Genomic DNA, 15,785 nt, shown 5'->3' with positions numbered 1-15,785 from the left:
ATTCTTCAGCTCAATCCCTCAAATACTATTATTAAATACTACTGTTATTTACATAAACTTAAGTCTACAACTGGACACAACAAAAGAGCCAAGAAGCTACTGTAGGTCAGACCATAAAAACAGAAATAATAGTTTCTATAATAGAAACAATAGACAAAAACAATACAATTTACATGACCAGGAGGTAATCTGCAACTAAACTCTTTCGTGTTTCAACTGGACCAGATACTTTCAAACTAAACTTAAGACTCATGAAAAAAAAAATGAATATGAACATCTAGATACTAGGCTTTAGCTAGAATAAGTTCTTTTCCGTTTTGCACAGTCAGGAATTGACTAACAATAGAGGCCCTGTAGTCTTTAGTCTTGGTCTAGTATAAAAGCACAGGTGACAGCAGTCAGTCAACAAGCAGAATCAGCTTCAGCTTCTCCTTTGTGGAACTACTGAGAATCAGCCAGCGCAACCATGATGGGCAAGGTAAACTTCATTCCAGCATTTCAACACAGTCCAAATTATATGATATTTCACTTTCAATAACTAAAATATTTACCAATCTTTCAGGTCATCTTCTATGAGGACAGGAACTTCCAGGGTCGCTCTTATGAGTGTATGGGCGACTGTGGTGACTTCTCCTCCTACATGAGCCGTTGTCACTCTTGCAGAGTGGAGAGTGGATGCTGGATGATGTATGATCATCCTAACTACATGGGAAATCAGTATTTCTTCAGGAGAGGTGACTATGCTGATTACATGTCTATGTTTGGAATGAACAACTGCATCAGGTCCTGCCGTATGATCCCTATGGTGAGCTCAATTAACAGTATATTTTTTTATTTTGCAATATAACTTACAAAAGTGAAACTTATTTCATTTTTCTATATTTATTTTTACATTTTATATTGGCTCTGCTTGATAAACTTGAAAATAATGCACTGCTCTCCCACTACAGCACAGGGGATCCTACAGAATGAAGATCTACGAGAGGGAGAACTTCATGGGTCAGATGCACGAGATGATGGATGACTGTGAAAACATCATGGACCGTTACCGCATGTCTCACTGCCAGTCCTGTCATGTGATGGACGGCCACTGGCTCATGTATGAGCAGCCCCACTACAGAGGCAAGATGTTGTACTTCAGGCCTGGAGAGTACAGGAGCTTCAGCAATATGGGTGGCATGAGATTCATGAGCATGAGGCGTATCATGGACTCCTGGTACTAGTTTTCTAGCATTTCATAAATTGTTAATAAAATAATTCCTCAATAAAATAATTTCTCTACAACACATGCCTGCCAAATCATTACTGACACTAATATTTGCATATCTAGTCAATCACAAATAAATTTAAATTAAATATTAGACTTGTGAGACTACAAATGCTGGATTCAGCCTGTTGGGTAATTTTATTGGGTTATTTTTAATATTTTTACCCAAGTGCTGGGTAGTTTTTCTGCACTCTAAAAAACGCTGCTTTATTTTTTTAAACCAAATCCTGGTTCAGAACTATGCTGTTACAATAAGTAACAAAGTGGCCGTTGTGTTCCACTGACTACAATATGAGTGCTATTGATCCAGTGTGCTAGCGACCTAGTGGTTGCTATATGCCTTTGACGGGTTGAACTTAAATGTCTGACAGACAAGATGGCATGAGGTATAGCTGATGTAACTTTGTAACTTTTCAAACATGAATATCATACAGCCATGGGCAAAAATATCAGCACCCTTGGTAAATATGATCAAAGAAGGCTGTGAAAATTAATCTGCATTGTTAATCCTTTTAAGCTTTTATTTTTTTTAAAAATCACAAAAATCTAACTTTTCATTGGATAATAAGAATTTAAAATGGGGGGAAATATCATTATGAAATAAATGTTTTTCTCTAATACACATTGGCCACAATTAACGGCACCCTTTTATTCAATACTTTTTGAAACCTCCATTTGCCAGGTTAACAGCTCTTAATTTTCTCCTATAATGCCTGATGAGGTTAGAGAACATCTGACAAGAGATCAGAGACCATTCCTTCATCCAGAATCACTCCAGAGCCTTTAGATTCCCAGCTCCATGTTGGTACTGCTTCTCTTCAGTTCACCGCACTCATTTTCTATAGGGTTCAGGTCAGAGGACTGGAATGGCCATAGCAGAAGCTTGGTTTTGTGCTCAGTGACCAAGTTTTGTGTTGTTTTTGAGGTTTGTGTTTGGATTATTATACAGTTGGAAGATCCAAACATGGCCCATTATAAGATTTCTAACAGAGTTAGTCACTTATTGATTTCTTATCTGTTGGTATTTGATAGAATCCATGATGCCATGTGTCTAAACAAGATGTCCAGGACCTCCAGCAGAAATATAGGCCCACAACACCAAAAATACAGCAGTATATTTCATTGTACACATTTTATCTTTTTTATCCCTGTGCTCACTGCTCACCAAACCCATCTTGAGCGTTTGCTGCTAAAAAGCTCATTTTTTTTGTTTCATCTGACCATAGAAGCCAGTCCCATTTGAAGTTCCAGTCGTGTCTGATAACTGAATATGCTGGAGTTTGTTTTTGGATGAACTAGGATAATTTTTCTTGAAACCCTCCCAAACAACATGTGGTGATGTAGGTGCTGTTTGACAATATTTTTTTTAAGGTTTTCTGACCCGAGACTCAACTATTTTCTGCAATTCTCCAGCTGTGGTCCTTGGAGAGTCTTTAGCCACTCAAACTCTCCTTCTCACCGTGCATTAGGACAATATAGACACACGTCCTCTTCCAGGCAGTTTCGTAACATTTTATGTTGATTGGAAATTCTTAATTATTGCCCTGTTGGTGGAAATGGGAATTTTCACTGCTCTAGCTCTTTTCTTCAAGCCACTTCACTAATTTGTGAAGTTCAATTATCTTTTGCTGCACATCAGAAATATATTCTTTGGTTTTTCTCATTGTGATGGATGATTAAGGGAATTTGGGATTTGTTTTCCCTCCTATTTATAGGAGTGCTCAATATTGTGAATATGAATGGGAATATACTTCAGAGATATTTTACTCATAAGAATTTCTAGGGGTGCCAATAATTGTGTCCAACCTGTATTTGAGAAAAACATTTATTTCATACTGATATTTCCCCCCCATTTTAAATTCTTATTATCCAATGAAAGGTTAGATTTTTGTGAATTTTTTAAAATAAAAAAATAAAAAGGATTAACAATGCAGATTAATTTTCACAGCCTTCTTTGATCATATTTACCAAGGGTGCCGATATTTTTGGCCATGACTGTATAAATCATGAGTAAGTCATTTAATAAACTGGAACAGCCTACTAATAGCAGTTTTCTTCCCACAGATACCCTTTGGCTCTTGCTGCTCCTTTCACATTCTAAAACATTTTTATGAGTATGATATGTTTGTAAAAGACTGATTTATAAGTTATTTAAAGAAACATGCTATTAGAAACCTGAAAAGAGCAATGTCTTGAGAACAGGGCCAGCTATTGGATTTGTAGGGCCCAAGGCAGAATAATGAAAAAACCTTCAACTATTTAAAATTGGCATTATATATAAAAAACACATTCCCATAAACACCACAAATAAGATTAGTAATTCTTTCTATGTAAAAATATATGGACAGTGCACTTGCCTGTACAGAGTTGGGAAACTGTGTAACCTGACACCACCAGTATTTCAATATTAACTCTGTAATGTCATTTCTTATGTATCAGAGAAATGTATTAATCATGTACTGTATATCAGTAATCACGTACTATATGCCAATAATTATATTTAGTTTTCTTTTGCCATGTTTGTCCCTCCTATGATTCAGCTGTTTAATAAATGGTGATTTAAAATCAACACTTAAACTATCCACAAGTTTCTTGATCATTAGTTCATTTGAGAAGCTTCATTATATTTAAGAAAAATAAATGGATACAGATTATGATAGATGGTCCACCATTCAAAACCATTTAAATATAATTTGCATCAGTAAGGTTCCTAATGGATTTAAGATGTAATTTACACTGAACTGTTTTTATTCGCAAATCCTGAAAACCTTTCACTATGCCAAAGAGGCATAGTATAGTATAGTATGCAAGGCAAGTATAGTAGTATCCCAGATAGCAAATAGTAATTGAAACGATGTTAAATCAACATCCCGCTGTCAACGATAAAATCATTGAATCAACGTCGAACTCTGATGTTGATTCTTCATCATGTTGCACCCTCTATTATCATTGAAACAACGTTTAAATCATACCTAGAGATCAACAGAATTTCAATGGTATTTCGATTACAATGGATATTGAAACAATGTTGAAATCCCAGCATATCAACAAAACTTCAATGGTGTTTTAGTATACCACAGGTTTAATCTGAAGGTCTGTAATTTTAATATAATATTAAAAACATTATTATTAGGCTATAATCCTGCTTTATCGACAGCCAGGATGGGCTAGCAAAATATAGAAAATAGAAACTATACCTTTAGGCTATAACCTAGACTAGCACAAATGACACCCCACGCATTCTTTAAAAATTAAACAATCATTTTTATTGTATTATTTCATTTTTTTTTTTTTCTTTTAAAGTGCTAACTCCTGCTGCGTCTGTCTTCCAGCTCCTCCCGCTCAGTCTGGGGCGTAGCTCAGCCACTTCAGATGAGACTTATTATACTAAAGACTTGCTTACTTGAAAAACGATGTGGATTAATGATCTGAAAAAAAGGACAAAAAGTAAATCACAGTGTCAGTAAACAGCAATTTAATTCAGAATCATCCACTGCCCTGAGTATTTCCCCACAAAGCAGATGATAACATGTTCTTTTAAACTGGGCTTGCAAAGGTTTTTCTAAAGACTGAACAATTTTTATTCATGAATAATGGACTCCGTTCACTATATTTAAGTACAAGATACCTATATCACGTCACATCACGTAATTTTCTGTCACGTGTGCTATAATGTCTGAATGGAACATCCGTGACTGGTCGAGTGGCAGCTCCACCTGCCACGCAAAGATTTTACCCCCTCTCTCATCTTGCCATCTCATAGTTAGGTAAATCATTTTATATTTCTGGGTAGAAACGCATTTTTGTTGAGGCTGTATAAGACGGACTACATTCAAAGCACTTTTAAAACTGCCCAATATGTTCATGGATGTATTCGAATTAAAGGGAGGCAAAGGATTAGCTTGCAGTGACATCTTTCATAAGGACAATTTATGAGGCCAAGTGACTCTAAAAATCATGTTTATTATTTTATTAAATCAGAACTAATTGTTAACTCAACAAATTAAATATAAATAACTGGATACTTATAACTAATTAAATAGTAAATGTATTGATTAGAGTTACCATAGACAAAAGATTTTTCTGGTTGACTAAATTGCACATTAATTTCTGCTTAAATACTGGGTGCATGGAGGTATATGCATAAAGCTCACCGCAAAAACAGGCTAATAAATTAACGAGGCATTTTAATTGTTTCTAAATGAAGTATGTGGGGCTAAGACGCCAGGCCTGGTTGTCAGGCGCTGTATAACAGCGCTTCCCCGCGCTCAGAAAAGGTGCAGAAGATCATCAAAAATCGTGATATCGCATAAGCACTAGTATAAAACGACTGTTATCATTTCTGAAAACAAACACAATGGAGTTACAAAACTGTATCGCACATCGCAGCCCTGCTCGAGGATTATTCATATTTTGGATTTGGCTATTACGAGATGGTCTAATCGGCATTTCCAGTTAACGTTACAACTCGAGACAGTTCTGCATTGAATAAAGTAAAGGTAAACCATGTCTTTTGTGTAATTCTGGCCCGCCGCTGCTGTGGGTAGAGCACTATGCTAGCGTTGGTTCCGCCGGTGTTCTCCGGCGGTCAGAAGAAATAGCGGTGCTGTGTTAATAGATTTCACGACACTAGCAATGGGTACAGACATGTATTTTGAGCTAGCTGTCACAAAAATAGACTGGACCAATGAGGTTTTGCTAACTTTATAACCTAGAACAGATCAAGTACTTTTGGCAGATTTTGACACATTGGTAAAACAAAAATCTATTTCAGTGACTGCAGCACTGCGTCGGTTACATTAACCATCATGTTAACGATCAACCTAACAGTATTTGATTTGGTACAATTCATTCATATCGAACATTAAGCAAGCTTACCTGTACGCTTGTGCCAAGGTCCAGAAATGAGCTGTGTCCGGTGCAGTACGTTGGTGTTGATCTCCCGGTCAACCAGAAATCGATGGATTTTCAATCATATTTCCCAGTCAACTATATATCGATGCATTTTCAATCATATTTCCCGGTCAACTATATGCCGATGACTCTTCAACAACAGCGTCGTTTCCCGGTCAACTATAAATCAATGACTTTTCAACACATTCAGCGATCGCCCGGTAAACCAAATATCAATGCTTAATCAATCATAAAGATAACTATAGATCAATGTTCTTCCAATATTGTTGCCATCAACATTAATAACATCAGGTTTTCATCGATATGGTAATGGTGATTCAACATTTATTTTGCATTGAAATTTCAACATCAACCATAATGATGATTCAGATGGAAAAACAATGTTTATTCAATGTTGGCTTGCTGTCTGGGATGAGCCCAAATGCTGGACGTAATGTGCTTTGAATTTAAAATCCAGTAATCATGATTACTGTAATTTTATTTATTTATTTTTTTTTTTTCACATAAGCACAAATCAAGAGAGTGTCATGGTTTGCTTGCAGAGTCACAGCAAACAGATAAATGTGTGAAATAGTGCTGCCACGATATTAGATTTTTCATATCACGGTTATTGTGGCCATAAGAATTCACAATATCGATGTATTGTGATATCTATAGAAACCTTGGGGGGTGTCACAAAGCACACAACAGGTAAGTAACAAACAGGATGGTTTATTGAAGGGGAATTGAGAAACTGGAACGGGAGAAGCAAAAGGCAGGTGAGTGAGCAAGACAGTGTGGGATTCAGAGTGCTTATGCCGAGTTCACACTGCACGATTTTCAAACTCGTCCGATCGCTGTTGTTTTCACACTGCGTGACTATCTGGGGAAGCATTCAGTCGCTGCTGTGTTCACATTGCACGATGGATCGACGACAGGGGCTTTCACATTGCACGATTTCACAATAGGAAGAATCGCCGACAACTCTGTCTGATCTGCGAACTACGTTTCACAACAAAACACACGCGAGAAGTGATAAGGAAATAACGCGAGAACCCGCGTGCGTCAGCCCGTTGTTCTCGGGCTAGACTGGAAGTATTAAAAAAATATAGCCCGCAAATGATCTGTGCGCTGATTTCCAGCTACAAAAAGAAAAACAGATTACGCAGGAGGGAGATGCAAATGGAACAGGGATTGTGTTCTGCAAAGAGTGGTAAATAATAATTTGCAGTAACTGTTATGGTGACGTTGCGGCTGGTCAAGCGTTTGTGCTTGTTTCTGTATGATATAATTGTACATATTAAAATAATGATATTCTATAACTCCTCACGGAACTTCCCTCTGCCCTGTATCTTTGTCTCTCATTGGCTGAAGGTCATCGTGATGTAGTTTTCAGTCAGAAATCATTGCACACAGCGTGATTGTGAATCGCCGACGGCTCCAGATATTTAGCATGCCAAATATTTCACGGGCGTCGGCGACGTGTCGGCGATTCTCTCAGATCGCGTCTTTGGTAATTCACACTGCGCGATTGTCACTCGCGTGAACGAGCTCCGATTTGCCTCCGATGTCGGGCATTTGTCGGCGATTTATCAAAACCTGTCGGCGAGTGAAAAATCGGGCTAAAATCGTGCAGTGTGAACTCGGCATAAGTATATCAGGTAGGTATTTCTTTGGGGAGTCCAGAGCAGACCGGACAATGAGAGGTTGGGATGTACGTGTGTTTATACTGTGGCTTGATTGGTGACAGCAGGTGACGATTTGAATGCAGGACGTGGAGGCGAAGAACCGCCCGACGCTCAGCAGAGGGTGGTTGCCTCCACGAAGTGCATTCAAATCGTTTAATGCACAGCTAGCCGTTGATTATCCCGTTTATGCCATGGTCATTTCCCAGCATTCTGGACCTGTGCAGTTCAACGAATTTAATCAACACCTGCCAGCCAATCAGAATTGAGTATTCAGACAGACCATGGCATAACAAGAGAGAAAATACTGTCAAGTTCAACAGTATGATGAATAAATATTAATGGTAACACTTTACAATAAGTTGTCATTTGTTAACATTAGTTACTGTATTAACTAACATAAATGAACAATGAACAATAGATTTATTACACAATTTATTAATCTTTGTTAATGTTACTTAATAAAAATACAGTCGTTCATTGTTCATGTTAGTTCACAGTGCATTAATGTTTACAAACACAACTTGTGATTTTAATAATGCATTAGTAAATGCTGCAATTGATGAACTAAGATTAATAAATTCTGCAGAAGTATTGTTCATTCTTATTTCATGTTAACTAATGTAATTAACTAATGTTATCTACTGAACCTTATTGCAAAGTGTTGCCATATTAACATCTAAACTGATACTTCAATACTGCCACCTGGAGGTCAATCAGGTACTGGCGCTGGAGTATTTACATGTGGTGTTATCATAAGAGTCCTGTTCATTTTAAATATTGTGGTTATCGCCAATACCGGTATATTGTCACACACTAAATTAACACTATATCGATAATTGTTGCTTTGAATATCACGGTTATCATCAATACCGGTATATCACGACACCCCTAGTGTGAAAGAAAACAGACTTGCTGTATTACACTTTAATTTGAGCAATCTCAATAAAGACTGCTAAACTCCAACTTACATGTTTGCTGGTGTTTTCATGGTATAATACAGAGAAAGCGTGTTCGCATGGTTTCCAGTTTTGGAAAGATTAAGTAAACCACTGGGCAAAAGACTTATTGATTTAAGAGAAAAGCTTATTTCAAGATAACCAGAGGGCAAATACATCCGAAGCGGGTGAAATATCACAAAGGGTTATGCTTAAAAAAAAAAATCAAGAGATGCAGAAATTGTGATAATTAAAATGATTCATTGTGCAGACCTAGTCAAACCATTTTTTGCATCATTTATTAGCTAAATCATGCAGGTACACCCAACAACGTTACACACAGATAAACGAGTGTTACAAACAAGAGCTAAGAAAAAAAAATCAGTCTACAAATTATTAGGATGTAAATCTGCAACAGACACAAGGATTATATAATAAGAACGTCAAATGTATAGAAGTAGTACAAGTACAAAAACCAAAGGGACATAATAAAATGGGTCTCAAATGAAATAAAAAGGTCTCTAATGAAATCACATTACACAAGTCTTCTGTAGTACTTCAACTGAAAGTGGGCAATCGGAAGATAGATGCCCATAAGCATCATTCTGAAAAGAGTACCGTTAAGTACAAACAAAAAAGAATGAAAGAAAAAGCTGAAACAAGACAATAAATAGACACTCTTTAGTCAAGTCTTTTTTTAGCATTCCACTTTTTAAGTTCTTAATTTTAGCAAATAGAAACTTAAGAAATTCTAGATTCCTGAAAACGTGAGGACAAAAATCGACATACTATGCAACAGCTATAATGGCCTCTATTCTAACTTGCACAGTCAGGAATTGACTAACAATAGAGGCTGTGTAGTCTTTAGTCTTGGACTAGTATAAAGGTAGGGGTGACAGCAGTCAGTCAACAAGCAGAATCAGCTTCAGCTTCTCATTTGTGGAACTACTGAGGATCAATCACCGCAACCATGAGGGTAAACTATATTCCAGCTCCTATTCCATACAGTTTTACTTAATTTACCATAATATGGTATTTACTACAACTAAGAGATTAAACTTTGAATTTTCAGGTCACCTTTTATGAGGAAAAGAATTTCCAGGGTCGCTCCTATGACTGTACTGGAGACTGTGCTGATTTCTCCTCCTATATGAACCGTTGTCACTCTTGCAGAGTGCACAGTGGATGCTGGATGATGTATGATCAACCAAATTATATGGGAAATCAGTTTTTCTTTAGGAGGGGAGAATATGCTGATTACATGTCTATGTTTGGAATGAACAACTGCATCAGGTCCTGCCGTATGATCCCTATGGTGAGTTCCATGAACCTGCTGACATATTTATTAATTGACAATAGACAAAGGTTGTAATTTTATTTTAACCATTTACTTTGAAATCCTTCAGCTTGAAAAGCAACATAGATCTGTTCAGAATGATGATCTGTGAGAGACGGACCTAGATTGTTGCTGAAGATATATGGTTACATGTGATAATTATTCTTTCTAATTACTTTACACATAACTGACTTCTCTTCTACTACAGCACAGGGGATCCTACAGAATGAGGATCTACGAGAGGGAGAACTTCATGGGCCAGATGCACGAGATGATGGATGACTGTGACAACATCATGGACCGTTACCGCATGTCTCACTGCCAGTCCTGCCATGTGATGGAAGGCCACTGGCTCATGTATGAGCAGCCCCACTACAGAGGCAAGATGTTGTACTTCGGCCCTGGAGAGTACAGGAACTTCAGCAATATGGGTGGCATGAAATTCATGAGCATGAGGCATATCATGGACTCCTGGTACTAGTGTTTCAATAAAATTATTTCTCTACAACACTAAACCTGCTTCCTGCAAAATCATTACTACCCCTAATATTTGCATTTGCAACAATCACAAAAACTAATGAATTACAATTAAACAAAAGTAGGCTCGTGAGACTAGAACAGTGGATACTTTTTTTCATTTACAGCTATGTTTAAATAAGGAAGGTTAAAATATTTTGAATTAAGAGTTATTTAATGAAATGTGCTTGAAAATGTGTAACAGTGTAAAACAGTTTTAAACTGGCATTAAAAAACACATCTTAAACAGCACACATAAGATTAGTAATTCTTTCTATCAAGAAAAATCTATGCACAGTGGCGCTTCGGTCTGTACAGAGAGTTGGCAAACTGTGTAACCTGACACCACCAGCATTCAATATTAACTCTGTAATTTAATTTCTCAAATATATCAGGAAAATGTATTAATCATGTATATCATGTATGCCAATAATTCCTTTTCCTGTGCCATGTTTGTCCTTCCCATGATTCAATGAGAAAGTAACCAAGTTGACAGTTAATTATTTAACCATGTAATCCATCAATTCACAATGGAAAGCAGTGGGTCAGGTAAATGGCACTGAATAAATATTTGTACTTATACTTTATCTATCAAAACGTATATATTAAAAAGGTGTAAACATTATTTAAAACGTATATATTTATACACAAATGCAGTGTTGGGGAGTAACTAGTTGCATGTAAGGGAATTACATAATTTAATTACAAAATAAATGTAACTGTAATCAGCTACAGTTACTGAGAAAAAATGTGTAATTAAATTACAGATACTTTTTGAAAATGTTAATGATTACAAAGGGGGTTACATCCGAATATTTTCACACACATACAGATTTAATTGACCTCTTTCATAAATTGCATTGACTGCTCTAAAATGAGACACCAGTGCTTCAGGAGTTTAGAACACAATAGGACACATGCTTATTCGATAACTGTTTTATATCTTATTTGGGTTTATGCACATGCTTTAATTTTTAAGATTAATTGTTTTTTCCAAGGCATTGTTAGATGCCATTGTTTCCTATCATAACTATGCAAACATTCAATTTCAAAACCAGTATCATAGCTATTAAACTATTTCTTATTATGATTTTAAATATCTGTATTTAACCTCAGAATGATCTCAAAGTAAATAAGAGGTTAAGTCTGATTTTGTGGTGGCTGTGCTTTAAATTATATTATTACACCGCTCTGTGGAATGTTTGATTCTGATTGGTCAGGTGTGACATTCCAAGGTATGCTATTCCTCGATAACAACTGGTAAAAGCTAATAACACAGACTCATCTGGGTAACTTAAGTCAGTGCTATACGCTTGCTAGGAACAGTTTTTCTTGGTGGAAGCTTTGCATTTGGTTAGCTAATAAAATATTAAAACTCAATTCAATATTATGTATACAATTTCTTAATTCTGTCAACCTGGTACCGTGGACTTGCTCTCTCGTTTCATACAAACGCAGCTGCTGCCATTTTGTTTTGTACACAGTAATGGATTATTAGATAACTAACAAACTAGTACTATTTGTAGTTTGTTGTTCCAAATGAAAATGAACAACTGAATCGTTTCACAAGGCCATTATCAAAGCAGGTCAGTCAGTTCCCTAGGTAAAGAATCAGTATGTCGTGCACTGGGAAAGACTGTGGCTCAGTAAACATTGGGCCAATTGATCAATCAATTTGTAAAACGTTACCACTGGTATTTATAAACAACAGGTTAAGGTAGCCCTATAATATGAAATGTACATGTTCTGTTACAAATCCTTACAACAAATGAACACAGTCAACATCAATGCTCCCTGTGCTGTGCAATTTTTTTTGTGTGCCAAAAAATGGTTGCAACTTCTGCTTCATCATAAATTTAATTAACTGATATTGTTACATTGTAAAATATTTAAAAGGCATCATTTCATTTTTTTTCAGATAAATTGTGCTTTTCTTTCTCCATCAGGGTGTGGCCAAAGGTTTCATTGGTGCTTTGTCATCATTTCAAGTTTTCAGATGCAACCTAGTCAGTTCTTCCAAGGCACCAAACACTGGCACATAACCAGACTGCTCCACTGCAACTACATAGTGTGTGCACTTTCAAGACTAAGACTTTATTATTTTCTTTCCAGGTAATGTGTGTAAATGTTTAGAGTTTTCACTACAATTATAATGTGCTTTATTGTTCTCAGTGGCATCTATGCTAATATTAGTCTGTTTAATTCTTATTCTGAGGTCACCGTAGCCACCCAGATCCAGTCCATATCTAGATCAGAACTGGATCCACTGCAGTCACCTGGATCCAGTTCATATCCAGTCCAGATGGTGGATCAGCACCTACAGTAGACCTCAACCGCCCTGAATGTCAGCGGAGACCATTTCAACTAGATGAGCCCCAGAGACAGAGCCCCAGCGAAGACCCCGTCATGCCATCAGGACAAGACCACGAGAACCAGACGAGTCATCTGCACAATCCAACCTGTGTTGCAATATGGAATTAAAGGGTTATAGTTCACCCAAAAATTAACATTACCTTGTGTTTTACTCACCCTCGACGCATCCTATATATGACTTTCTTTTTTCAGACGAATCCAATCAGAGTTATATTAAAAATTGTCCTGTCTATTCCAAACATTGTCATTGCAGTCAGCGGGTGTTTCTGTTGAACAGTCCACAAGATGTCAAATAAAGCACGCGCATCCATAAAAAAACGTGCTCTGGGAGTGAAGAAAGGCCTCCTGTAGCAAATCTATGCGTTTTCCTAAGAAAAATATCCATATTTCAAATGTAATTAACACTTTTCTCTCATTTTCAGTATCTGTTGTACACGGAAGCCTTTCTGGCGGATGACGTAGGACATCGGCGTTGCGTGATTGGTGACGAACGCGGAGAAAGAACAAAACAAAACGCAGTCAAGAATTAGAAGTACAAACCGAGGATTTTAAAAAAAATAAATAATAATAATTGTCGGAGGATTTCAATATAAGCCAAGGGGAGACTGGTTTTCCTTTGCTAAATTAAGGAAACTTTGCTTCCTTTGCTCCTATGAACAAACTCTGGTTGATGATATCACTGAATCATCAATGAACTGACTTTAACTGGAAAAATGACTTGATATTGTTCTCTTGCATTATTGACAAACTATTTTCCTGTTTGACTCTGTAAAGCTGCTTTGACACAATCAGTACTGTACAAAGTGCTATATAAATAAAGGTGACTTGACTTTTTATATACTGAAACATCTGGTTAATTTTTTTAACTTCTGCCTCATTTTAAAGATGTTATTGTGAACAGTAGTAATATTTGTAAATGTTTGTTTGCAAACATTGTTTTGTTTAGTCTTTTTTTAGTTCCTTAAACCAAGTTTAACATGAATTTTGCTGTCCTATTACAGATGTAATGTTTGTCAACTGGAACTTTAAAGGGATAGTTCACCCAAAAATTAAAATTTGCTGTTAATTTACTGACCCTCAGGCCATCCAAGATGTAGGTAACTTTTTTTTTTCTTCGAGCCTGTATGTTTAGTCTGTATGAAAAATGTTATAAATGCAGATTGTTGTTAAATGAAGGCAATTATGTGTTGCAATGTATGTTTTTAGTCATTGAAAGACACCAGTTAATCATTTTTACAAGATGTAATATTGGTCTTGGGTGTCCCCAGAATGTGTCTGTGAAGTTTCATCCCAAAATACCCAACAGATCATTTATTATAACAGCTGGAAAATTTACTTTTTGGGGTGTGTCTAAAAAAGAGCTGTTTTGGAGTGTTTCGCTTTAAATGCAAATGAGCTGCATATTCCTGCCCCGTCTCCAGGAGAGGGCGTCGCATATACGTCTCTCTGCATTGCATATATACAGCAATAAATAGCTGGTAGATGCAACATAATTGAGAGCAATAGAACCGGTGTTTAGCCATACATATGGGAAGCCAAATGCACTGAAAGTGAGACGAAACAGCGCGATATTACAGAGCTCGCGCCGTGCTGACCTGTCATCGGCACGGATCAATGGACCGACCGCGCTACTGAACGAATCTTGCGCTACGAATGGCGCAAACTAATCTCACAAGCATTGCGCTGATCAGTTAAAAAATACTTCATGTACGCACACAAATATGGTTAAAATGCTAAGCACTATAACGACATGACATTCACAAAGGAGTCTGGAATGATACACGTATTTATGTAGATTTTGAGGTGCATTACCTTGAAAAATTAAAGTAATCTACAGCGTTCTGAGCAGCTCAGATGTTGGGAGAAAATTAAGACTTATGTTCAGTCTTGCATCGGGATTGCTTGCGAGACATTGTTGACGTTACAGCTGCTCGAGCGTGGAGAAAATGGAGGACAGAGTACAACCGCTCAGGGCGGAAACTATAGCAATGCAGGGCTGTCAATCAACCCCCATGGCCCGGCCCTATGCAATGTGATGTCACACTGCATGAGAATCAAAACAGCAGGCCTAGTGAGACTGACTTGGTTTAAAGGGGATTAAAAAATGAGGAGTGGGTGGATTTATCATCATTTTATGGTGATTGTGTTCACACACCGTCAACACACATTTATGTCCAAATACCATGTAAAAGTGGATTTTGCATAATAAGTGCCATTTAATATGTGCAAAAGACACAAGAATATAACAAGAACTTCAGAGACTATAAGAACATACCAAAAAGCAAATAAAAAGGTCTCCAATGAAATTACAGTTGGATTAAAATGGATCAGTCATGGTCCAAGTCCTGTGTAGTACTACTTCAACTGAACATGGGCAATCAGAAGATAGATGCCCCATAAGCATCATTCTGAAAAGAGTATCGTTAAATACAAACAAAAAAAAAAAAAAAATGAAAGAAAAATCTAAAACAAGACAATAAATGGAAACTCTTTGGTTAAGTCTTGCCTAGTGTTCCACATTCAAGTTCTATCATTTAGCAAATAGAAACTTAAGAAATTCTAGATTTCTGAAAGTGTGATGACGAAATCTACATACTATGCTTTAAATATAATGGCCTATGTTCTAACTTGCACAGTCAGGAATTGACTAACAATAGAGGCTGTGTAGTCTTTAGTCTTGGACTAGTATAAAAGCACAGGTGACAGCAGTCAGTCAACAAGCAGAATCAGCTTCAGCTTCTCTCTTGTGGAACTACTGAGAATCAGTCAACGCAACC

The 15,785-nt window shown here is 36.9% G+C and overlaps 2 protein-coding genes across 3 annotated transcripts; both read left to right on the top strand.

Moving 5' to 3' along the window:
- Positions 1–382: 382 nt before the first annotated feature.
- Positions 383–1,223, top strand: LOC131547154 (gamma-crystallin M2-like). The gene is made up of 3 exons (XM_058787508.1): positions 383–478; positions 563–805; positions 951–1,223. The coding sequence occupies exons 1-3, from the start codon at positions 467–469 to the stop codon at positions 1,221–1,223; spliced, it is 528 nt and encodes a 175-aa protein (XP_058643491.1). The 5' UTR covers positions 383–466.
- Positions 1,224–8,298: 7,075 nt separating this feature from the next.
- LOC131547153 (gamma-crystallin M2-like) lies at positions 8,299–10,600 on the top strand. 2 transcript variants are annotated; one of them, XM_058787506.1, is made up of 3 exons: positions 8,299–8,436; positions 9,856–10,098; positions 10,328–10,600. In XM_058787506.1, exons 1-3 carry the CDS (start codon positions 8,332–8,334, stop codon positions 10,598–10,600), a joined length of 621 nt encoding a protein of 206 aa, XP_058643489.1. In that variant the 5' UTR covers positions 8,299–8,331. The 2 variants fall into 2 exon arrangements, with proteins under 2 accessions (XP_058643489.1, XP_058643490.1); XM_058787507.1 differs by lacking the exon at positions 8,299–8,436 and adding an exon at positions 9,054–9,759.
- The last annotated feature ends 5,185 nt before the right edge of the window (positions 10,601–15,785 follow it).

The sequence above is a fragment of the Onychostoma macrolepis genome, chromosome 09, assembly GCF_012432095.1.
Source record: "Onychostoma macrolepis isolate SWU-2019 chromosome 09, ASM1243209v1, whole genome shotgun sequence".
In the NCBI taxonomy this organism is placed as follows: Eukaryota; Metazoa; Chordata; class Actinopteri; order Cypriniformes; family Cyprinidae; genus Onychostoma; species Onychostoma macrolepis.
This window is presented reverse-complemented; position numbering and strand designations above follow the sequence as displayed.

Bases quoted from the DNA above. Each gene is read 5' to 3' on its own strand.
- LOC131547154 (XM_058787508.1), top strand. The intron at 806-950 runs GTGAGCTCAATT...CTCCCACTACAG, and splicing joins CCTGCCGTATGATCCCTATG to CACAGGGGATCCTACAGAAT.
- LOC131547153 (XM_058787506.1), top strand. From the start codon at position 8,332: ATGTTAGTTCACAGTGCATTAATGTTTACAAACACAACTTGTGATTTT. The intron at 8,437-9,855 runs GTATTGTTCATT...TTGAATTTTCAG, and splicing joins GATTAATAAATTCTGCAGAA to GTCACCTTTTATGAGGAAAA. The intron at 10,099-10,327 runs GTGAGTTCCATG...CTTCTACTACAG, and splicing joins CCTGCCGTATGATCCCTATG to CACAGGGGATCCTACAGAAT.